Source organism: Nycticebus coucang, chromosome 3 (assembly GCF_027406575.1).
Source record: "Nycticebus coucang isolate mNycCou1 chromosome 3, mNycCou1.pri, whole genome shotgun sequence".
In the NCBI taxonomy this organism is placed as follows: Eukaryota; Metazoa; Chordata; class Mammalia; order Primates; family Lorisidae; genus Nycticebus; species Nycticebus coucang.
In genome coordinates this window covers 145,124,997-145,150,057 of record NC_069782.1, presented here as the reverse complement: position 1 = coordinate 145,150,057, position 25,061 = coordinate 145,124,997, and the positions used below count along the sequence as shown (strand labels likewise).

General features: G+C 33.2%; 1 protein-coding gene and 1 pseudogene across 1 annotated transcript in view; both read right to left on the bottom strand.

The window, feature by feature from the left end:
- CCDC172 (coiled-coil domain containing 172) overlaps nt 1–25,061 on the bottom strand; it is a 67,967-nt gene that overhangs the window by 16,727 nt on the left and 26,179 nt on the right. The window contains exons 3-5 of the mRNA XM_053585145.1: nt 18,446–18,562; nt 17,093–17,258; nt 214–315 (exon numbers count right to left, since the gene is read on the bottom strand). Of these exons, the coding sequence (XP_053441120.1) occupies nt 214–315; nt 17,093–17,258; nt 18,446–18,562 (385 nt within the window). The remainder of the gene's footprint in view (nt 1–213; nt 316–17,092; nt 17,259–18,445; nt 18,563–25,061) is intronic.
- LOC128582969 (uncharacterized) lies at nt 9,253–9,345 on the bottom strand (annotated as a pseudogene).

Genomic DNA, 25,061 nt, shown 5'->3' with positions numbered 1-25,061 from the left:
TATAGCAATTAAAGGAGCACAGACGATCTCAGCAAAATTTGTGACATTAAAAAATACAAGCTTTAACACTGATATATATTTTGTCTATTTTTTTGATGCCAATAATAGCAATATATTCCAATAGGTAAATATATTTTAAAAGAATGATATGAGCCTATTATGTGCATGTAACCACATTTAACAGCAAAATATACTAATTAATGAAGGTAATACCTTTAAGTTTTCCCTGGAGAATAAGTAACTCTTGTGCCAATTCACTCTTTTGTTTTTGGAGTTTGTTTAACTGACCACTATCATGTTCCATTGTCTTCATTTCTAGAAACAAATACAATAGCACCAAAAATAAAATAATTAAGGGTAAATTTAGTCAAAGAGGTAAAAGCTATGTACACTGAAAACTCTATAACATTGATAAAATATATTGAACACAAATAAAAAGATATCTTTATAGATTATAAGATTCAGTATTAAAAATGTCCATACCACCCAAAGCAATATACAGAGTCAACACAATCCCCATCAAAATTCCAATGGTATTCTTCACAGAAATAGAAAAAAAAAAAAAAACCACTTCTAAAAAATCTAGACACAAATAGACAAAAAATATATTTTAAGTACTTAGGCTTTGCCTTAAATATGTCAGCAATTATTAACTTTTTTTATAAAGTAAACATTTAAGCAGCATATGGTCGATTGGCCGTCTAGGAATTGTTTTTAAAAAACTGACCAGCACTTATTAATCACGAACTGTTTAATAAGATACAAAGAGACAGATTAGTTGACGGTTAGGCTACCAAAAGACAATTCAAAATACGTAAAACACGAATTACTGAGTAAATATAAACTTCCCAATAATAAGAAAACTCTATGCTTCATAACTAAAGCATATTTAAAATAACATTGCACAGTACTCACCATATGGCTACAAGCTTTCACAATATTGCTATGCTGTTTCTTCGACCTAAAATGCCCTTCCTCTCTTTATTCCCACAACAAATTCCTATTCATCCCTTAAGATCATCTCCTAAATTTTCAAATATTTTTCTCTTCTGCTCTATCTTCCGGAACTCCAATTACACATTTATTAAACTGCTTGATGTTGTTCCACATGTCTCTGAGGAGCTTTTTAGTTTTTTGAAGTCTTTTATTTCCCTCTGTGTTTCAGTTTTTAAAGCTCTCTCTTCACGTTCACTGACCTTTTTTCCTGTAGTCTCTGATCTGCAGTTAATCCCTTCCAGGGAATTGTTCATATCAGATATTATGTTTTCTAATCTCTAGAGTTCCTTTGGTTCTTTTTACAAAACAATTTTTAATGAGATATAACTCACATATCATGTAATTCATCCTTTTAAATTATAAAATTGAATGGGCTTTAGTATATTCACATATTTGTGCATCCATTTTCACTACATAATTTTTGAACATTTTCTCACCCCTAAATAAAACTCTATACCTATTAGTAGTCACCCCCAATTTCCTCCAGCTCATCCAGCCCTAGACAACCACTGATCTACTTTCTGTATGAAATATGAATAATCTACTTTCTGTAGGAAAATATGAATTTTCCTGTTCTGGACATTTCACAAAAAATGAATCAAACAAGATATTGTCTTTTGTGGCTGGCTTCTTTCATTTAGCATAATGATGGCAAGGACTACCCATGTTGTAGCACAAATCTGTGTTTCATTTTTTTTATTATGCCTGAATAAAATTCCATTGTATAGCTATACTATATTTTGTTTTTGTATACATCATTGACAGAAATTTGTGTTGTTTCTACTTTTTGGCTACTATGATTACTATTGCTGTGAACATTAATACAGGTCATGCATCATTTAACAATAGGGATACATTCTGAGAAGTATGTCCTTAGGTGATTTTTGTCATGTGTTAACATCAAGGAGTGTGCTTATAAAACCTAGGTGGTACAGCCTACTACCCACCTAGGCTATATGGTATAGCCTATTGCTCCTAGCCTACAAACCTGTACAACATTTTACTATGCTGAATACTGCAGGAAATTGGAACACAGTAGTAAGTATCTGTATATCTAAACGTATTTAAACATAGAAAAGGTACATAAAAAATACAGTATAAAAGTTAAAAATGGTACAGCTATATAGGGTACTTACCATGAATAGAGCTTATAAGACAGGATATTGTTCTGTGGGCATCAGTGAGTGAGTGAATACGAAGGCCTAGGACATTACTGTACACTATTATAGACCTTAAACATTACAAATTTAAGCCATATTAAATTTGTAAGAAATATTTTTCTTTCTTCAATAATAAACTTTAGCTTACTGTAACTTTTATACATTATAAACATTTAATTTTTACACTCTTTTGAAATAATCCTTAGCTTAAAATATAAAACACTATACAGATATACAACAATATTTTCTTTCTTTATATCTTTAGTCTATGTTTCTATAATTTTTTTTTACTTTTTAATCTTTGTTAATAACTAAGACACAAACATACACATTACATTCATATTCTTGCCAGTACTATTACTGTTCACCTTTATTATAGCTGCACTAGTGGCATCTCTTTATGGTTTTGATTTACATTTCTTGATGACTAAAGATCATCAAGCATCTTTTCATGTGACTGTTTATCTCTTTTGAGAAAATGTCTACTTAAATCCTACAAAAAGGATTTAAGTTTTTGCTCCTACATGTAGGTCTCTGATTCATTTAATTTTTGTGTGTGTTATGAGACAGATGTTCATGTTCATTCTTTTACTTGTGGACATCCAGTTATCTTCACATAATTATTTTAAAAGACTATTCTTTTCCTGTTGAATTATTTTGGCATCCTTGTCAAAAATAAATTGATCACAGATGTATATGTTTATTTCTGGACTCTTAATTATATTCCATTGATCTATATGCTCATCCGTATGCCAGTACCAAACTGTCTTTACTACCATAGCTTTATAATAAGTTTGAAATTTAAAAGTATAAGCCCTCTAACTCTTCTTTTTCAAGATTGTTTTAGCTATTCTGCGTCCTTTGCATTTCAAAATGAATTTTAGGATCAGTCTGTCAATTTTTTTCCAAAAATCTAGTTGGGGGCTGGGTGAAGTAGTTCACCCCTGTAATCCTAGTACTCTGGGAGGCTGAGGCCAGTGGATTGCCTGAGCTCAGGAGTTTGAGAAGAGCCTGAGCAAAAGCAAAACCCCTGTCTCTACTAAAAATAGAAAAACTAGCTGGGCATCATGGTAGGCACTGGGAGTCGCAGCTACTCAGGAGGCTGAGGCAAGAGGATCCTTGAACCCAAGACACTGAGGTTGCTGCGAGCTCTAATGCCACAGCACTCTATCCAGGGCCACAAAGTAAGACTCTGTCTCAAGAAAAAAAATCTAGCTGGGATTTTGATGGGAGATCACTATGGAAGTATTGTCATTTTAACTACAGCAAGTCTTCTAAATCATAAGCCCATGTGTCTTTCCATTTACTTAGTTCTTTCATTTCCTTCAACAATGTTTTTAAAGTTTTTGGTGTTTTTGTAGTTTTGCACTTTTGTTAAATATATTCCTAAGTATTTTAATTTTTGTTGCTATTGTCAATAGAAGTGTTTTCTTAACTTCGTTTACAAATTGGTCATTGTGAGCATATAGAAATATGACCGATTTTATATTTGATCTTATATCAGACAGCCTTGTTGAACTTGTTTATTAGTTCTCATAGTTTTCCTGTAGATTCCTTAGGATTTTTATAAAACAAGATCCTGTTGTCTTTGTACAGGATTGTTTTACTTCTTCCTTTTTAATTCGGAAGTCTTTTATTTCTTCTTTCGCCAGATTTCCCCAGCTAAACCCTCCAATTCAGTGTTGATTATAAATACTAAGAATGGATATTCTTGTCTTGTTCCTCATCCATCACCTCAGATAAGAAATTTTCATCCTTTCACCATTAGTAATGACATTAGCTATGGACTTTTCCAAAAATCTAGTTAGGGGCTGGGTGAAGTAGTTATCAAGTTGAAGTTCTTTTGATTCCAAGTTTATTAAATGTTTTTCTCATGAAAAACATGTCATATTCTTTTTCTGTGTCTTTAGTTATTTTTATGTCTTACATTTAGTTTTTCATTATGCTCTTGTTTTTAAATATATTAAAATAATTTTAAATATTTTTCCTTTTATTTGTATCATTTTTGTTATTCCTGGGGTTTCTATTGACTCAATTTCTTCCCTTCCATGAGCTATAATTTGCTGCTTCTTTACATGTTTATTAATTTTTTGATTGGATTCCAGAAGTTGTATTTTGGATACTATTACTAATTATAATACTTTAATATTATTTAGTTGAATTTTTAAAATTTTTTCTATCATCCCTTAAAGCATGCCCATGTTTATTTTAGAAAGAAGTTAAGCTACTTTTCGGTTAGGTTCAAGTCTCGTTTATAAAATTTTCTTTATGGTGGATCTAGAAGAGCATTTAATCTACAGCTAACTTAATCCCACTATAGTAGTATTCTATTTAACTAAATGTTTCTATTACAAGATTTAATATGAATATCTCTCATTCCCATATGAGCTCTTTATATCGTTCACTTTTTGACCCCAGTAGTTTTGCTTTGCTCATCCCAGTGGACTTTTCCCCATGTATGTCCAGGTTACTATACATCCAATGATTCAGGGGAGCTCTATACAAATTTCTGGAGCTTTTCCCCTATGTAGACCTGTCCTCTCAAGTAGTTTGTCCTGAATACTATAGTTAACTTGGTCTCCCTGGACTTCAATCTTTGTGTCCTCAATTTAGACCACTTTGCATTGCTTAAGTTGCTATTGTCCCCAAACTGCATCCAGGTAGGAAGCTAGGGCAATCAGGGCTTATCTCATTTATTTCCCTTCTCTCTGAGATCAGTCCTGCACTAACTCTTATCTTCAATATCCAAAAGTAGTTTTCCGTATTATTTTCTCTAGTCTTCTAGTTGTTTGTGATAAGAGGGAAAATTCCATAAAACTACTATCATGATTCATAAGAGGAAGTTCTCCACATAATGTTTAAGTTATCATTTTACTATTTGTCTCTCTTCCACATTAGACTATAAGCTCCTTCATTCAAGCATGTTTAAGATGAATAATTTCCTTTCCCAAGCTTTTCTTAGTAGACTCTTGTTTGCAAAAGTAAGAAAGGTAAAAATTGTATTAATAGATCAGTTTAATAAAGTTGAAATTAAATTGTAAAAAAAAAAAGACTATAAGCTCCTTGAAAACAGGGACTTTGCTTTAAATTCTAATTCTTGTACAGTGCCTCGCATAGTATATGCAGAACACATAGTAGATACTCAAGAAGTATGTTGAACTAAAAAAAAATAAATCATATAATTGACTTTAAGTATTACTTATTATTCATAATGTTTTTGTACACTGGTGTAGGTAATTAAAAGCGGATAATTTTAAAAATAAAATTAATAGGTTCACACTTAAGCTTCTGCTCCTTTAATAAATGAAAATTTAAATATAATTGCATGACAATAATTCAGACAGGTATTCTAGGATGGATACCATTACACAATCTTTAAGAGATTAAAAAAGATAAATATTTTGGGCGACGCCTGTGGCTCAGTCGGTAAGGCGCTGGCCCCATATACCGAGGGTGGCGGGTTCAAACCCGGCCCCGGCCAAACTGCAAAACCAAAAAATAGCCGGGCGTTGTGGCGGGCGCCTGTAGTCCCAGCTACTCGGGAGGCTGAGGCAAGAGAATCGCTTAAGCGCAGGAGCTGGAGGTTGCTGTGAGCTGTGTGATGCCACGGCACTCTACCGAGGGCCATAAAGTGAGACTCTTGTCTCTACAAAAAAAAAAAAAAAGATAAATATTTTATTTATTATTCATTGATCTATCAGACATTCTATGATAATGCCTTTGTAAAATTTAGGCAAGACTGGAGAAATTTTGAATTTAAATATTCCTGAAATATATTATTTTTCTTAGTCCCTATCCTATAGGCTAAATGGAAAAGGCATAGGTGGAAGATCGATTATTCAAGAAAAAAACAAAACAATGTGTTAATTCTTTATGAAGCATACAGAATAGAATATTATTTGTGGTAACTTTCCCCCCACTTTACTATTGCTTCCTTTTAATTTTATTTTTATTTTTATTTATAACTTTGTTAAGGTTTAATTGATGTGGTGATCATTTTAATTTCTTCCACTGCCTAAAACCCACAATATTCTAATGAATATCCAGGTTTTATAGTTGTGAATATTAAACCAAACTAAAGTAATCAAAATTCATTCCCGTCTTTTAACATGTGATGAGTTGTCTTTCTCGTCTGTACATTGCCAATCATTAATGGATACTACCAGGCAAAGAAGTGTAATATACTTCTTATTTCTTATCCAGAAAAAAAAAAAAAAAAGATTCACCAACTGGTAGAAATGAGTAAGAGGAACATTTTGAGAGAAATGTTATGACAATAATTGTTTTGAAGCCAAGAGATGGACTCTTATGTATGAACTATCAGATGTTTAAAATAAATAATATTTATTCATGTCACAAATATATACTGAATACTAATTATTCTATACTTTTAATTGTTCAGGCCAAAAACTTGAAAGTCAACCTTACCACCTCTACCACACCCCATCTAGTTCATCATGAAATTTTGTTTAACTTCAAAATATATTCAGAATCTGAATACCTCTTATCACTTCTAACTATGTCCTGATCTAAACCATCATCACTTCTCATCTAGTTTCTGCTTTTATTTCGCTTAAGGGTGTTCCCAGTAGCAGTCAGAGCAATACTGTTAAAATATGAGATCCTTCACTTGTTTTTTCAAAACCCTCCCATGACTTCTAATCTCACTTTAGTAAAAGTCAAAGTTTTTAGAATGGCCACAAGGTTTTTAATTTTCTGAATTCCTCATTTAAAGACTTCAGGCTCTTTGCTTTTTGTCAACAATTCAGGGCTTTGCATTAGTTATCCCATCTGCAAAATGCTCTTCCTCCATGTATTCCTTTGGTTATTTTCTTTATTCTTTTAGCTCTTACTCAAAACTTACCTTAATTGGTCAGCACTTGTGTACACATTCAGAAATGCGGCAGATGGGAGAAGAGAGAAGGGGATGGGTAAATTCACACCTAATGGGTACAATGCACACTACCTGGGTGATGGGCACACTGTAACTTTGACTCAAACTGTCTAAAAGCAATTCATGTAACCAAAACATTTGTATCTCCATAATATTCTGAAATTAAAAAAAAAAAAAAGAAACCTCACCTTATTAGTGCAGTCTTCCCTGGACATCTATCTAAAATCCTACCACCAACCCCACTCCAAACCTACCCTTGATCTATCTATCCTTCTTCCCTGTTTTATTTTTCTCTTTAGGCTTATCATTATCTAATTTCCTGCTTTTCCTCCCTCCTTCCTTTACTCTTTTCTTTCGTTCTTCCTTCCTTCCTTTTTTCTTTTATGTCTCCCTTACTGCAATGCAGGCTCCATGATGGCAGGCATTTTTTTCCTTCTGTTTTTGATCACTACAGCAACAGCAATATCTATAACAGTGTCTGATAAACAAAAAGTACAAAGTAAGTATTATTAAATGAATGAATGAATGTACTAAGTGCATTTCAGAAATACATTTGTGAGCAAAACACAGTTCTAGTTTTTGTGAAAGTTTATGCTTCAGTGGGGGAGATAGACTTGAGTAACATCATTACAGAAGCATGTAATTACAATACTTTGAAGTAAAGTGCAGAGAACAATGAGAGAACATACCCAGAGGAACTGACTTAATATGACATTGGGAGGGTAGAGGATCAGAGAAGGCACTCCTGAGGAATAACATTTGAGCTGAGATCAGAATGAGTTAATTAGATAAAGAATAAGAAAAACATTCCAAGTAGAACATATGCAAAGGTCCTGAAGCAGGAGGTAGCATGGACCAATCTAGGAAACACAAGGCCAGTATGCCTGTAGCACAAGGAAGCTGCTGGAGAGGCACCGGGCTGCGTAAGGATGGAAAATATGCTGAGGAGCTTGGTTTGCTATGTTTATCATGATATTTTAAAATAGAATGAATTAAGAGGCATGACAGAATAATGCTGTAATAATACCTTTTTAAAATACATATACGGATGTTAGTATTTTAGCAACCTCAAAGAGAGAGAAGAGAACCCAACTCTGGCATTAAAAAATGATAAATCAAAGAAGATGTTTCACGAGGGTTAAAAAAAACCAAGTAATAAAAAAGAATAAAAACAGATACGAAGAGTTAAAGATTGAAATTATTCCAAATCCAATGAAACTGGCTGACTAATAGTTGTGGGCTAAAAACTCAGTGGGCAAGGTTAGAGGGAAGAAGGAAGGAGAAAACTCAAGGGTCAGGAAATAATAGATGTGGTGGCACAAATTAGAAGAGGGAATGGAAGAGCAAACACCAACAGGCAAGAAGACAAATAGAAATTAAACTATTTTGAGAAAATGGCTCTACCATCTGCTTAAAATCTGAATACCTTCTTTCTTCACCACCACCATCACCACCAAGGAGAAAGGGTCACCAGAAATAGTTTCACAGGTGAATTCTTTTGGACCTTAAAGAAGATACTTCTAGTATTTTCATTTTTCCAATGGGAGAAAAATGAAAGCTTTTACATTCTTTTTGTAAAATCAATATAAACACACAAAAGACTAATCTCACTGATAAATATTGATGCAAAGATCCTAAAGAAAATATTATCAAATAAAATTCAGTAATATATTTGAAGACTGAGGCCACAACTAAGGAAGGTTAATGATAGGATGTCTAGTAATAAAATTCACCTCAATAGATTAAATTAGGAAAAGCATATGATCACCTTAAAAGGGGAAGGTTTTTTGGAGGAAGGAGGGAGGGAAGAAGGGTTGCAACAGAAGAGAAGAGAAAGGGAGAAGAGAGAGAGAAATCTTCAATCTGGCATCATGATTAATAATAGATACTAATACTAATGCTAGATGCTAATACTTCTAAAACTAGAAGTATTTCCATGAAAGTTAGTAATAAGAGAAGTTATCAGAAGTCATCACTATTATTAACAGTGTTCTAAAAGTATAAGTCAATGAAATTCGATTTTAAAACAGTAAATATCGGAAAATACAGACAAAATTATCAACAGTTGAAGCTTACACAATTACACATAGAAAACCCAGTGAAATCAAATGCAAATGATAAGAGAATGTTCAATAAGGTGATATGTTAAAAAGTTAGAATATGCAAAAAAGTAATTTACCTGTAAATAATAAATAACTACTAAAAAAATGGAGAAAAAAATCTATTTACATTCTCTAATTTAGTAATACTTAGAAAATATTACACTTGATCTTAGCCAAAAGGCCGAGAAGCGATATACTTAGAAAATATTGACATGAAAAAGGCAAGACTTAATTAAAATATCTCATTTTTAGATAACAGAAATCAAGAGTAGAAAGGTATCGTTTCTCCCTAAATTCATTAATAGAGTTAATGTAATTTTAATTAAAATACAGTATTCTTTGAACTTCAGAAATGAGACAATTTTATCTAGTAAAATAAATACAAGAGAATCAATAAAAAGGAGAGAAGATTGCCCTGCTAGCTATTAAATCATCCTTGAAATGAAATAATTAGGAAAATAAAAAAGAATTCAAAAAGACAAATTTGCATGTGTATGTACACACATATAATATGAATTTAAAATGACAAATGTATAATTTCCAATTGGTTGGAAACAGGTGAATTATTTATTAAATTGTGTTAAATAACTGATGAGCCATTTGGAAAAAAATAAAGATGGATCCTTAACACCCTGTACCTAAAGAGAAGGATATATAATATACATGGGAGAAATGAAACCTTGTTTTATTAATGTTATGTAGAGAAAGCCCTTCTAATCTAGAAACAAAATCCAGAAGCATGAAAGAAAAGACTGATTAAGATGATTACCAAAATTTTAAATTTCTACTTGGTACATGACACGCAAACACACACACACATGCACAATAAGTCAAAAGGAAACAATAAACTAAGAGGCATATCTACACCACACGTGACAGAGAGAAAACTAATTTATAAAAGCTCTTAAAAGTCAGCAGAAACAAAAAGCAGAAAGATGAACAAAGAATAGGAACATATTTTTTCTGTTCACAATAAAGAAAATAAACTATTAGAGAAATCTGACTTCAGGCAAAATTAAAGAAATGCTAATAAAAATGACAATAAGAACATCTTCACTTGTTATATGGCAAACATTAAAATTATTGATAATACCCAGTTCCGTAATGGTAAGGGAAAATAATATAAGAAAACATAGTTGATAGAAAAAATAATTAATTCAATGTTTGAAGGAGCATAATTTGGCATTATGTTTCAATAAAGTTTTCCTCTGACCTAGCAGTTTCATTAGCTTTTACCACATAAATATATTCACAGAAATATAATGAGATATAAACTCAAAATAGAGAGCCTTATTGATGGTCATTTGGGTTCTTTGCTGAGTTTTATTTTTACTTTGTTTTGTTTTCTTCTTCATAAACACCACTACTAGTCCTGCCACCTGTACACCATTTATCTTCTTTTGGAACTTTGCTTCTCTTTTGTAACTTCAACTTTTCCTCTTTATTGGCTCCAATATACTAGCATTTAAATATATTCATATATCTTCCATCTTAAAAAGAAAAATGAAAAAAAAATAAAAAAGAATATCCCACTTTCCCATTAGAAGCCTTCCCCTGACTTCAAATCCCCCTTTTTACTGGACTCTCTATTTTATCCATGAAGAAAGTTCTTCAAAGTCTGATCTGTGCTCCTGGTTGCCTTTTCCAGTTTTTGTTCAACCCATTACAAGTTGGCTTCTGGCCTTCTCTTACTACTTCCATTTGCTACTTTTTCTAAAGACCAGCAGTGACCCCTGCATGCTGCTGCTTTGTCCTTATCCTGGTTGATAGCTCAGCAGCAGTCAACATGGACTGATCACTCCTCAAATACTCTGTCCCCTAGGTGACCCTGATTCCACACAGTAAAGTAGTCTAATATTTTTGAAGCTCTTTCTTAGACTATTTGCTGACTTTCTTCCTCTTTGTGCTTTGAAAATTCTGGTGTTCCTCGGGGTTCATTCCATTTTCTTTCAAGACATTTTTCCTAGGTGACTCCCAAAATTTAATAGCTCCATCCCTGACCTCTCTCTGAGCTCCTAACTTAAATATATTACTATCTAATTGACATCTATACTCAAATCCCTCTCTTAACTAATCAGTATCATCCTTCAGATCTCACTTGTTCAGGGAAGTCTTCCTTAACTACCTAGTCCAGGTTAGGTCTACTTATTATAGGTTCTCATATCATCTTCTGCTTCTCCTTGTCAAGCAGTCATCAACTGAATTCATACTGTTGGGGATACATAATTAAACAAAACACAGTCTCTATCACTATGGAGATTTAAGTTTCATGTGGAAATGTTATGAAATACCTAGACACTTTCTAAAGTATGAACAACAGCATCAGATACCCTGGAAGCAAATCTATTAAAATAAACCCGCATTTCTGGAAAAAGAGACACAAATTAGAGAGCTCCTATAAGTACTTGTGATATTGAAAACTTTTTTCCTTTATCAGTTTTATAGAGGAAAAATTAACATAAAGTACTTCCATTTAGAGTATATAATTCCATAAGTCTTGACAGTCATTTACACTTGTGAACTCATGTCAGGCATTAACTCATAAATTTCCTTCAATCCCAAAGGGTTCCTTGTGATCCTTCACAGTTCATCCACTTTGATCTAGGTACTCACTGATCTGCTTCTGGTCACTATAATTAGTCTGCACTGCGTCTGGTTTCTTTCACTCACTGTACCATAGATGCATCCATGTGGTGTTGGCAGATCTGTTGTTCCTATTGCTGAGTATTCTATTACACAGATATATCAATTTTGTTTGTCTGCTCTCCTCTTAGCGGACATTTATGGTCAGTTTTCGGTATTGTGAATAAAGCTGCCAAAAATTTTAAACATGGGTTGGGTTTCATTTCTATGGAGTAAACAGTTGTGGAGTGGCTGGGCTATATGGTAGATTTATGCTGAGCTTTTAAAGAAAGTGTGAAATTATTTTCTAATGTGATCGTACCATTCACTACCATGTGCATTTCAGATGCGCCCACGTTCTTGGCAACAACACTTGATATAATCAGATTTTTAACTTCAATTAAATAGATACAAAGTGATATTTTACTGTGGTTTTAATTTTAATTTTTCGAATAACTAAAGATATTGAGTATCGGGTGGCGCCTGTGGCTCAGTGAGCATATACCGTGGGTGGTGGGTTCAAACCCAGCCCCGGCCAAACTGCAACAAAAAAATAGCCGGGTGTTGTGGCGGACGCCTGTAGTCCCAGCTACTCAGGAGGCTGAGGCAAGAGAATCGCCTAAGCCCAGGAGTTGGAGGTTGCTGTGAGCTGTGTGACTCCACGGCACTCTACCGAGGGCCATAAAGTGAGACTCCGCCTCTACGAAAAAAAAAAAAGATATTGAGTATCTCTTCACATGTTCATTAATTGTTAGTACTCTGTTGTAAAGTTCAAAAATGTCCTCCCTTTTATAACTGGCTTTGTCCTCTTTTTAGGGTGTAAGAGTTCATTATATTCTGGATAACAGTACATTAGCAGATATAGTTTTTGCAAATATTTCTCCAAGATGTAGTTCGTCTTCTTATTTTCTTAAGTGTCTTTTAAATTTATATTAAATACAATGTGTTTTTCTTTCATGGTTCATGTTTCTTGTGTTCTAAGAAATCATTGCCTAGTCCCGTAATTTTCAACTGGGTGTTGTGAGAGGATCTTAAGAGTGCCATGAACATTTTTTTTTTTTTTTTTGGGCCGGAGCTGGGTTTGAACCCACCACCTCTGGCATATGGGACCGGCGCCCTACTCCTTGAGCCACAGGCGCCGCCCGCCATGAACATTTTTTAAGATCATTAATTAAAGTATTTTCAAAAGAAGTACAAAGCACAGTAAGTATATTATTTTCTTTAACTTTTTTTTGATAACGTAATTTAAGTGTGCCATGGAAGTTTAACTATAGATTCAAATGTGCTGTGAGATTAAAAACACTGGCCTACTATAAGATGGAAAAGATTTTCTACTATGTTTTCTTCTAGTAGATTCATAATTACAGCTTTCATGTTTAGGTAGGTATATGTCTATTTTAGGCTATTTTTAGTATGGTGTGAAGTATGGGTTAAGGATCATTTTGCAATGAATGTCCAGTTGTCCCAGCACCATTTATTGAAAAGCCATTCTTTCCCCCCCTGAACTGCACTACCATCTTTGTTGAAAACTGGTAGACCACATGCATGGCTATTTCTGGATTTTTTTCTATTCCAGTGATCTATAGGGTGTCCATAAAGTTTGTGTGCAAATTAAAATAGACAACTGTTTGCCGATTTTTAAGTCAGTGACACACAACACATTATCCCAATTACTGTAGCTTGTTAGTAAATTTAGAAATATGAGAGTATAAAATTTTAAATTTTACTATGTATTCTTTTAAAAATTATTTTGGCTATTAAAGTCATTTCTGTTTTCACAGAATAAAAGGGTTTATCTGAAAAAGATGTGTAGTTGGGGCTTTTTCCTAACAAAATAAATGACAATAAAATTCATGTGAGACCCACACATTTTAATCTAAAGAAAATTTTAAGAAGTAAAATAAACAAATAAATACATTTAAAAATAGATAAAAGATCATACCAATGTACACAGCTATGCTTTAATAAAAATAAATAAAAAATAAAAATAGATAAAAGCTGATAGAATAAAAACACACAAAAATATTTTTGTAAAGCTGTAAATATTTGTGTCTTAAGCTATGTATTATTATAGCTTAAGTCAAAGTTTTTAAAAATCAAAACTTTTTTTTATCATCTGGTCTATTTATTAAGGTGGTTATCTTTCTCTCTCTCTTTCTTTTTTTTTTTACTGTTGGGGATTCATTGAGGGTACAAGAGACCAGGTTACATTGATTGCATTTGTTAGGTGAAGTCCCTCTTATAATTGTGTTTACCATAAAAGCTTCAAAGAAAATGAAATACCTAGGAATATACCTAACAAAGGAGGTGAAGGACCTCTATAAAGAAAATTATGAAACCCTAAGAAAAGAAATAGCAGAGAATATTAACAAATGGAAGAACATACCAGGCTCATGGCTGGGAAGAGCCAACATTGTTAAAATGTCTATACTTCCCAAAGCAACCTACAGATTCAATGCCATCTGTATTAAAATACCAACATTGTACTTTCAAGACTTAGAAAAAAATAATTCTTTGTTTTGTATGGAACCAGAAAAAAATAAGTATGGCTAAGGCAGTTCTTAATAATAAAAAGCCAGGGGCATCACCATACCAGATTTTAGGCTGTACTATAAGGCCATAATGGTCAAACAGCATGGTACTGGCACAAAAATAGAGACATAGACATTTGGAATTGAATAGAAAACTAGGAAATGAAACTAAATTCTTACAACCACCTAATCTTTGATAAACCGAACAAGAACATACACTGGGGGAAAAAAAATCCCTATTCAATAAATGGTGCTGGGAGAACTGGATATCCACATGTAAAAGACTGAAACTGGACCTGCACTTTTCTCCACTCACAAAAATTGATTCAAGATGGATAAAAGACTTAAATCTAAGGCATGAAACAATAAAAATCCTCAAAGAAAGCATAGGAAAAACACTTGAGGATACTGGCTGGGAAAAGACTTTATGAAGAAGACTTCCGTGGCAATTCCAACAACAAAAATAAACAAATGTGACTTGAAGAAACTGAAAAGCTTCTGTACAGCTAAGGTGACAACAACCCTACACAATGGGAAAGGATATTTGTATATTTTGAATCAGACAAAAGCTTGATAACTAGGATCTATAGAGAACTCAAATTAATTCACATGAAAAAAGCCAAAAATCCCACATGCCAATGGGCAAGAGACATGAATAGAACCTTCTCTAATGAAGACAAATGAATGGCTAACAAACACATAAAAAAATTTCATCATCCCTAATTATTAGAGAAATGCAAATCAAAACCACCCTGAGATATCATCTAACCCCAGCGAGAAAGGCCCACATCACAAAGTCTCAAAACTGCAGATGCTGGCATGGATGTGGAGAAAAGGGAACACTTTTTACACAGCTGGTGGGACTGCAAACTAGTACAACCTTTTTGGAAGGAAGTCTGGAGAATCCTCAAAGAACTCAAGCTAGACGTCCCATTTGATCCTGCAATCCCATTACTGGGCAGCTACCCAGAAGGAAAAAAATCCTTTACCATAAAGACACTTGTACTAGATTGTTTATTACAGCTCAATTTACAATCGCCAAAATATAGAAACAGCCTAAATGCCCACCAACCCAGGAATGGATTAATAAGCTGTGGTATATGTATACCAGTCATTAAAAGAAGATGGAGACTTTACGTCCTTTGTATTAACCTGGATGGAAGTGGAACACATTATTCTTAGTAAAGCATCACAAGAACGGAGAAGCAAGAATCCTATGTACTCAATTTTGATATGAGGACAATTTATGACCTAGTACACGGGCAGGGGTGGGGGAAGGGGAGAGCAGAGAGAGGAAAGGAAGGAGGTGGGTGGGTGGGTGGTCTCAGTGGGGTCTCAAAAACCAAAACTTTTATGAAGTAAAAATGTTACAGCACGCTAAGGTCAATTTATTATTGGGAAAAGAAAAAAAATTTATATAAATTTAGTGTAGTCTAAATGTATAGTGTTTATAAACTCTATAGTAGTTTACAGTAATGTCCTAGGCCTTCACATTCACTCACCACTCACTTAGAGCAACTTTACAGTCCCACAAGCTCCATCATAGTAAGTGCTCAATACAAGTGTACCATTTTTTTATCTTTTAGACAGTATCTTTTTTTACTGTAACTTTCTGTTTGGATATGGGTAGAGAGACATATTTACCCTTGCATTTCAGTACAGTGATATGCTGTACCACTTTGCAGTCTGGGAACAATAGGCTCTTCCACATAACCTAGGTGTGTGGTGGGCTGTAACCACCTACGTTTGTCTATGTGCATTCTATGATGTTTGCATAGGGATGAAATCACCTATGTATTGACTCCTCAGAGCATATCCCTATTGTTAAGCAACAGTGACTACAGATGAAATTAGGTAAACCATTTTATTATTCATTTTCTGTCTGTTTTGTACTTTTTACTCCTTTACACCTCCGCCCTCATTTTTTTCAGATTATATAAATATTTTTTAGGATTTGTTTTTAAGTTCCATATTGTCCTTTTAGCCATTCATCTTTTCATTTTTTTCCTTAATTATTGTCCTAGAAACTAAAATAAACTTCTTTGGTAGCCTTTTTATACAATGCCTTCCTCTTTGATTCTCAGCAGTAAGAAATGGCTTGAGGGCAAAAATAAAAATCTAATACTCTTTTCTTTTTTATCTTGAGACAGAGTCTCAATCTGTTGTCTAGGACAGAGTACCACGGCATCAGCCTAGCTCTCAGCAACCCCAAACTCCTGGGTTCACGTGATCCTCCTGCCTCAGTCTTCCAAGAAGCTACGACTACAGGCTCTTGCCACAATAACCATCTAATTTTTTTCTTTTTTTTTTTCATCCCCTCCTCTCTTTGGCAACTGCTTTATTCAGGATCTTATAATAGATTCCAAAAATCTTCCTGTTAGTATTTCTCTCCCCATCCCACTGTGTGATCTTATTTCCTAGTTTATATTAGACTGATGGCAGAATGAGAATTACAGTACCACTTCTAACATTTATTGTGGCTTCCACCATATTATACTGTAAGTGTCTGCTTACAGATTTAATTTCCCTACTTTTGACTTTTATAGAATAGTATCTATTACTTAACAGATATTTAATTGTTGAAAACGCACATCACATGTATTTCTAAAGCACTTGAGACTGTTCACAATAAAAAATACATTAGGATAATTAAGACACAGTAAAAGAATAGCTATACAGTGATCCAATTTGCTTATTAAAAAGTAAAATTTCTGAAAAAATTACTTAATTCAAAATAAGTTATTTTCATTAATGTAAGATAAATGAGGTGGTGCTATGTATTCATACCCATTTTCAAAACGTTTGCCTGTTTTTCTAAGTTAGAGATTTCAATCTTGACATTTTCTTTCATCAAAAGTTCTCTTTTCTTTGTTATTTCATACTCATTATTGAAGTCTGAAATATCCTTCATAAATTTTTCCTCCTCTTCTATCACTTTTTTCTTTGTAGCCTCCTGAAAAACAAAACAAACAAACAAACAAAGATGAAATACCGGTGTTAGTCACAATACACATAATATTTTTCTTTAATGATTTAAAATATAATCATTTGGAGTTCCTAACAACAAAGGTATAAAATTAAATTTCCTTATTTTACTACAAAAATGCTTTGTTCTTCTAGTAATATTAAGAAAAAACTGAAGCTATTATATATTAAAACCAATTATCTTCAGACAAAAGATATCTCCTTAATGTTTTGGGAGAATTATTGAGATAGAAATTCTACCACTTAACATTCTATCTGTGTTTGTGTATTAAACTTCATAATCATATAGGCCATTGTAGTATGAAACTGGGTGGTGAAACAATTAAATGACCAAACTTGAAAATTAAAATCTAGACTCAAAGGAATTACTGCTTTATAGGAAACAACCAAATAAAGATAGCCAAGAAAACCCTTTAAAATGTAGACAGTGAAGGTAAAATTATATTATGTACTTCAAAATCAGTACTTCCAATAATATGGAACATTTTATGAAATATTAACATGGCATAGAAATAAGAATTTCCAAAAACTATGGACAATTTAAGGACCGAAACTTTTTCACAATGCTAGAATCTAAACATTACTATATTTTTCTATGTTTTCTAAGAGATGTCAATCAATTTTGGAACATATTTTGAAACTAACCATGTCATTCAAAACCATCCAGTCTGTTGGTTCTGACTTTTGATATGTTATTTTAATACCTTAAATGTATTTTCTTAGAGTGTTGATTAATATTTCTAACATGGCCCTGTCATTCAAAACTATTGCTCAGACTGTTGGCTCTAGGATAAAAAGATATACAAAATTCATCCTTTTACCCCAATCCATACATATGCCTAAAGTGTGAGCCCCTCTGCTTTACATAAGCATTAAAACCAAGGTCTCAAAGACCGAGCAATTCAAATCATGTTCATTTTTTTTGTTCTTATTACAATTACAAATAATTTCTATATTGCATTCCTGCCAACAGAATTCTTTCAAACTATATTACTCTACCAATTGGTTTTAAATAGCACTTAATACCTTTCTGTATCTGAACAGTACTATCTGCCAATATGCATATGGATAATTTCCTAAAAGTGCACTTAAGTGTATTTAAATACTTTTGACACAGTTAGTGAAATAGATTTTTAAAAGTGGCTAGAGACTTACAAAGGTTTGGAGAAGCATATTCCTTTGGTTTGTAATTTCACTGCATTGCCTTTCTAAAGCATTTTCATGAGTTTTCAAAAGCTGTAAGAGGAAGGATTTTTCAGAAAACTGTTGAGCCTTCAAAGTGAAAAAAAAAAAAAAGGAAATCAGAATGAAGTAATTAATTAGACATTTTAGGTTACCTCAGTTAATAGAAAAGATTTGTATAGTGTAAGACATTTTTTGTATTCATCTTTAAAATGCAAAATAAGATTTACATTACATACTTTATATGTGTTGTCTTGTATTATTTTATAAGTACTTTATAATCACAATGCTATAACGTCTCCACACAGTAAGACTACAAGTTCCTCAAGGGCACAGAACGTGTCTTCCTTTTCCTCTCCATACCTAGCACAGTTCTTAGCTTAGGTACTAAAGCTTGTAGACTATATCCATTGAAATATGCTTCAAGATAGCTTGTTTTGAAGAATAGATTTCTATTCTTATAACTTATAAGGAGCATATGGATAAATAAATCAAGTAGTACACAATATGACTAGTAAAATAATGAGATAAAATCTATAAAGCACAGGTAAAATCCCAGTCCCCTGACTACAGTCATATTGAATAAAATACAAGTCTGCTGAAGTCCTCAAAACAGTTTTGAGAATTCAATTTTTTAAATTTTAATACCTCATTTGGATCTAAATAGCAAAAGACACAATAAACATTAATATTAGACACATAACTGTTATTTCATTTGGACCTTAATAAATAACATCTCCTGAGACATGAATATTGAAACAAAAGTCAGGAAGCTTTAATATATAAAGACAAAAATTCGCTGGACTAGAAATACTGTATGTAATCTATTATGTTTAGTACTGAATCTCATAAGAAAGCATCACTTAAAATGTCCATACTACCCCAAGCAATATACAATTTTAATGCAATCTCCACTGTCATACTTTAAAGACCTCAAAAAAATAATACTTCATTTTATATGGAATCAGAAGACTCAAAAAAATAATACTTCATTTTATATGGAATCAGAAGAAACCTTGAATAGCCAAGACATTACTCAGAAATAAAAACAAATCAGGAGGAATCATGCTACCAGACCTCAGATTATACCACAAATCAATAGTGATCAAAACAGCATGGTACTGGCACAAAAACAGAGAGGTAGATATATGGAACAGAATAGAAAATCAAGAGATGAACCCAGCTACTTACCGTCATTTGGTCTTCGATAAGCCAATTAAAAACGGAAAAGACTCCCTATTTTAAAAAATGGTACTGGGTGAACTGGCTGGCGACCTGTAGAAAACTGAAATTGGACCCACACCTATCACCATTAACTAAGATAGACTCTCACTGGATTAAAGATTTAAACTTAAGACATGAAACTATAAAAATACTAGAAGAAAGTGCAGGGAAAACTTTTGAAAAAATCGGCCTGGGAGAATATTTTATGAGGAGGACCAACTGGGCAATTGAAGCAACACCAAAAATACATTACTGGGATCTGATCAAATGAAAAAGCTTCTTCATAGCCAAGAACACAGTAAGTAAAGCAAGCAGACAGCCCTCAGAATGGGAGAAGATATTTGCATGTTATGTCTCTGACAAAGGTTTAATAACCAGAATCCACAGAGAACTCAAACGTATAAGCAAGAAAAGAACAAGTGATCCCATCGCAGGCTGGGCAAGGGACTTGAAGAGAAAATTCTCTGAAGAAGATAGGCACACGGCCTACAGACATATGAAAAAATGCTCATCATCCTTCATCATCAGAGAAATGCAAATCAAAACCACTTTGAGATACCATCTAACTCCAGTAAGATTAGCCCATATCACAAAATCCCACAATCATAGATGTTGGTGTGAATGTGGAGAAAAGAGAACACTTCTGCACTGCTGGTGGGAATGCAAACTAATACGTTCCTTTAGGAAAAATGTTTGGAGATCACTTAGGAATCTAAAAATAGACCTGCCATTCAATCCTTCAATTCCTCTATTAGGTATATATCTAGAGGACCAAAAATCACATTATAACAAAGATATTTGCACCAGAATGTTGCAGCCCAATTCATAATTGCTAAATCATGGAAGAAGCCCAAGTGCCCATTGACCCATGAATGGATTAATAAATTGTGGTATATGTATACCATGGAATATTATGCAGCCTTAGAAAAAGATGGAGACTTTACCTCTTTCATGTTTATTTGGATGGAGCTGGAACATAGTCTTCTTAGCAAAGTATCTCAAGAATGGAAGAAAAAGTATCCAATGTACTCAGCCCTACTATGAAACTAATTTATAAGCATCCACACTTCCATATAAAAATTATAACCCAAATATAGCCCAAGATGAAGGGGAAAGAGAAGAGGGAGGGGGGGAGAATGAGTAGAGGGAGGGTAATTGGTGAGACCAGGGTGCATTTTGCAAGGGTACATGTTAAATCTACTAAGGGTAGAATATAAATGTCTTAACACAATAACTAAGAAAATGTGGTGAAGGCCCCATTAACCAGTTCGATGAGAGTATTTCAAATTGTATATAAAACTAGCACATTGTACCCCATAATTGCATTAATGTACACAGCTATGATTTAATAAAAAATAAATAAATAAATAAATAATGCTGCAGTGAAAAAACAAAAACAAATTCAGGTGCCTAACCATTACAGAAGCCTATCTCTTACGTAATGTTTATGCATTATTTGCATATGCTAAATACCTACTGTAATACAAAGCTTCTTATGAGTATTCAATAAACATTTGCTAAATTCAATTGGACTGAACTAAATTAAATGGTATATTAAATAAGGCCATGTTATAAAAATTCAAAAAAAAAAAAGCATCAATTCCAGTTTGGGGCAGTTCCTATCTCTACAAAGAAAAGAAAAAAGATATAAATGCAAATTAAATTGCAGAAAGCAAGATTTATATTAGTTATAAGAAACTTCCTCAAGATGAGAGACAGGTTGTGAAATCTCTGTCCCAGAAAATATTGAATAGTAAAAAGCTCTGATATAGTCTAGTCCAGAGGCAAAGGGTTGACTTACAAGACAGTTTGAAATATTATGGCTAAAAAGTCCTGGAAATATTGGCATTAAAAAAAGTAGCCAAAATAAAACAGAAAATGTGATCTTACATTTTTATAAGATCACAGACTACCCACACCTTTAATACTTCATGCTGTTCTCATCAACTCTATTTTAAAAAAGACATCAATAGGGAAATATTAGAGAAGTATTTATATAACCAAAGGAACTGAAATAATATTTTAAATGGTGGGGGAAGGTAGAAAAGGGCAGTGAGTATTCATTGTCTGAGAAGTCAGAAATTAGAAAACATATGGCCATATTTATAAAGTCATATAGAAATTGATAATGAAAGCAAAAAAGAATTAAACATGATTTCTACCACATTTATTTAGAATAAGGAATACTTCATGGCTATTTAGCATTGATTATCTAAATACGAATAAAATGAGTTCCAGAGAAATTAAGTACCTTAACAAAGATTATATAATTTATTAGGGGAAACCCCAGGACTAAAACCCAGGTCTTCTTACTTCCTTTCTTCTAAATCATGATGTTAACCTGGAAATAACAGAACTCTTTCAAAGTAGTGCAAAGGGAATTCTGGAGCTAAAAAGGAACTTTGGTCTCTGATAACACTATAAAGTAGACAGCATGTAAGTTTAAGGAACCTTAGAAAAATTACCAAATACTGGATCCATCAGAGCTTATTTTGCTTGCTGTATACATCTACCTCTCTGGACAGCAATCAGAAATGGTCACAATAATGCTTTAGAGACCAAATATTAGGCTGGATAAACTCTGGTTTGATCTGATCTAGTAAGGTTCTTCAGTACTACATCCTTCAGATTCAAAATTCCTGAATTTTGTTTCTACCTCTGATCTATTGTAAAAGACCCAAGTCAAAACCCCCAAGTGAAGAAAATATTACCTACTGAACTGAGAAATGTTTAAATGAGACTTAAGCAAATTTATTATTCAAATTCAGAAAAGTTTTATGTTAGGACTCAGAAATTAAGGTTTTCTATCTCAGCTATTAACAACTAAGAGCTAAAATTACCACTATCCTTTTTCTTAAAAGGAATAACAACAAATATTAAAAAGAGCTATGTGACATGTTGGCACTTAACTGGAATATTTTACCATAACTTAAAAAATGAAAACTATACCCCCAAAACAAAAAAGTAGACAGCTGTCCTAAAGGTTTATAAAAAGAGTATATCTATAATCCACCTCTTCCTAAAATTCCATGTAAATTATCCATTTTGAGGTCTTCTCTGCTTATTTTTATTTTTGTTATTAGACTTTTCTTTGTTCCCACTTTCTAACTTACTTTTTGTCTTTATTTTATACTTCCACATTTTCCTTTTGGTGGGGAGGACAATGTCTAGCTCTGTTGCCTGGGCTAGAAGACAGTGGCATCATCATAGCTCACTGCAACCTCAAAATCTAGGGCTCAAGTGATCCTTTCTGCCTCAGCCTCCCTAATAGGTGAGACTACATGCCATGACTCTCTCAGCTACTTTTCTTTTTCTTTCTTTTTTTTTAAGAGATGGTGGTCTCACTGTGTTGCTCAGGCTAGTCTTAAACTCCTGGTCTTAAGTGAGTGATTCTCCTGCCTCAGTCTCCCAAGGTGCTAGAATTAATAGGTGTGAGCCATGGCACCCATACCATGTTTTCCTCTTTTAATCAAGATTTTAAAAGTTCCTGAGAGTTACACTAATTTATTTTTATTTTATTTTTTCTTTCAGAATACCATGAGGAGTTACACTAATTTTTAAATCATAGGATCTATGATTTAAAAAAACATTTAATATAAGAAAGTCTTGGCAAGTAGGGGAATAGCATGAAAGAAAAATGGGCAGAAGTCTATGAAAGCTAAATTCAGGAAAGGAAAGAATAGATGCCTATAATAAGGTGATTCACATTGTTGAGGACATCAATAGATTACAGTTACAGAAGGTAAATGAGGCCTAATATTACTAATATAAAACCTGCACATTTTAATGAAACTAACGGGACAAAAAATTTTGGATTTCTTCAGTTCCTCTATCCACATGCAAGTTATTATTAACGCTTCAGAAATAAAACAGCTTTTCACAGCCACCTATATGTAGAATGGTTTGGGGACTGTTCTTTTTGTTCTTACCCTTGTCCCAACCAATTTCTTAAGTTATTTTTCTATTCCTGTATTTCAAAATCAGATCTACTGATGTGTAAAATTTAAGTAAATATTCCAAACATAACCCTGAACATACTGATGGGATCAAAAGATGAATAATCATCAGAAACTTCTTACCTCTCTTTTGTTACAAAGGCAATGAGTGGGAATTGAGAAGATACTATATGAGATATTAAATTGTGACATAAAAATATTTCTAAACCTATCTCTCTGAGCCAGGTTTAAATCAAGGCACTATCTTATATCCATGGTGGCTTGAACCATTTATTTTATGATAAACAAAAACTTTAAAAACTATTAATTCTGTCTCCTGAGTTATTCAAGGCCCCAAGAGGCTGCAAACACTATAAAGAAAAGGATGGTAAGTTCCTAATGGCAGTAATACAAATTTTTCTATCTCATTTGTCTCTGTCCTCTGACTAGAAATGAAGAAAAAATATTTACATGCATCCTTAAAGTTAGGTTCCACAATCAAATAGCCAAGCTTTATCAGAAAATATTGCTGCTTTGGAAAATGTTAATTTATAGCAGTGCCAACGCCCTGGTTAATTCTGCTTCTCTCAGCAATAAAGGTTGTTTTTTTCCTTTCCCTGTTTTATTCCTCCTGGGATATTTGATTTTTTAATGGAGCTTATACTTTTCCCAGAGAGCTGACTTATCTGGTCAACTAGGTCAGTTTTCAGCAAAGCCATGATTTGTGACTTTTCACTACTCCTGCTGCCTGGGTGCCTTTAGGTATTTTTCTAGCAGAAGAACTTAAAAATTGAAAATGACTGAGGATTTTAAATTAATGTTTGGGTCCAAGTAAGCAAAGTACAGAGCTACTCTTTGTTATGGTTGCTGTTGTTAAAAATAATCTCAGCCTTGAAGAGCTGACATTTTGCTGATTAAACACTCTGCCCAATAGCATAATAGGCAACTTTACATAAAAAAAGAAGAGTTATGTAGAAGACTTCACTTTCCTAAAATCATAACAAGTGGGAAAAATAATGTGGTGGCTACAATTATGATAAAAAGCCATTTTAAACATTAGAGTACACCAATGATATTCATAAAAGATGTTAAGTTTTTTAAAAAATAGATCTTTTATGAATACTTTTCTAAACTACAGATGCTTAAAGTATAACTGACTTTGACATAGTAATCCTAATATGGTAAGCAAGAAATTTTCAATATTAGGAATTCTAATGGCTTATATGGCTTTCCAATACCTGCACCCCACATCGCCATTTCCAGCTACTCTTTGCTTCCCTTACTACCTTCAAGGCCCATGGGCCAGGCCCCCTTCTGCTCATGGAGCACACTTGGCAACCTCTCTTTTTAAGGCTTTTGCTCTCTGTTTTCTGTGGTCGGCAATCTCTTTTCCCAGATTCCTCATGGTTTGTTTCCTAACCCTTTTCATT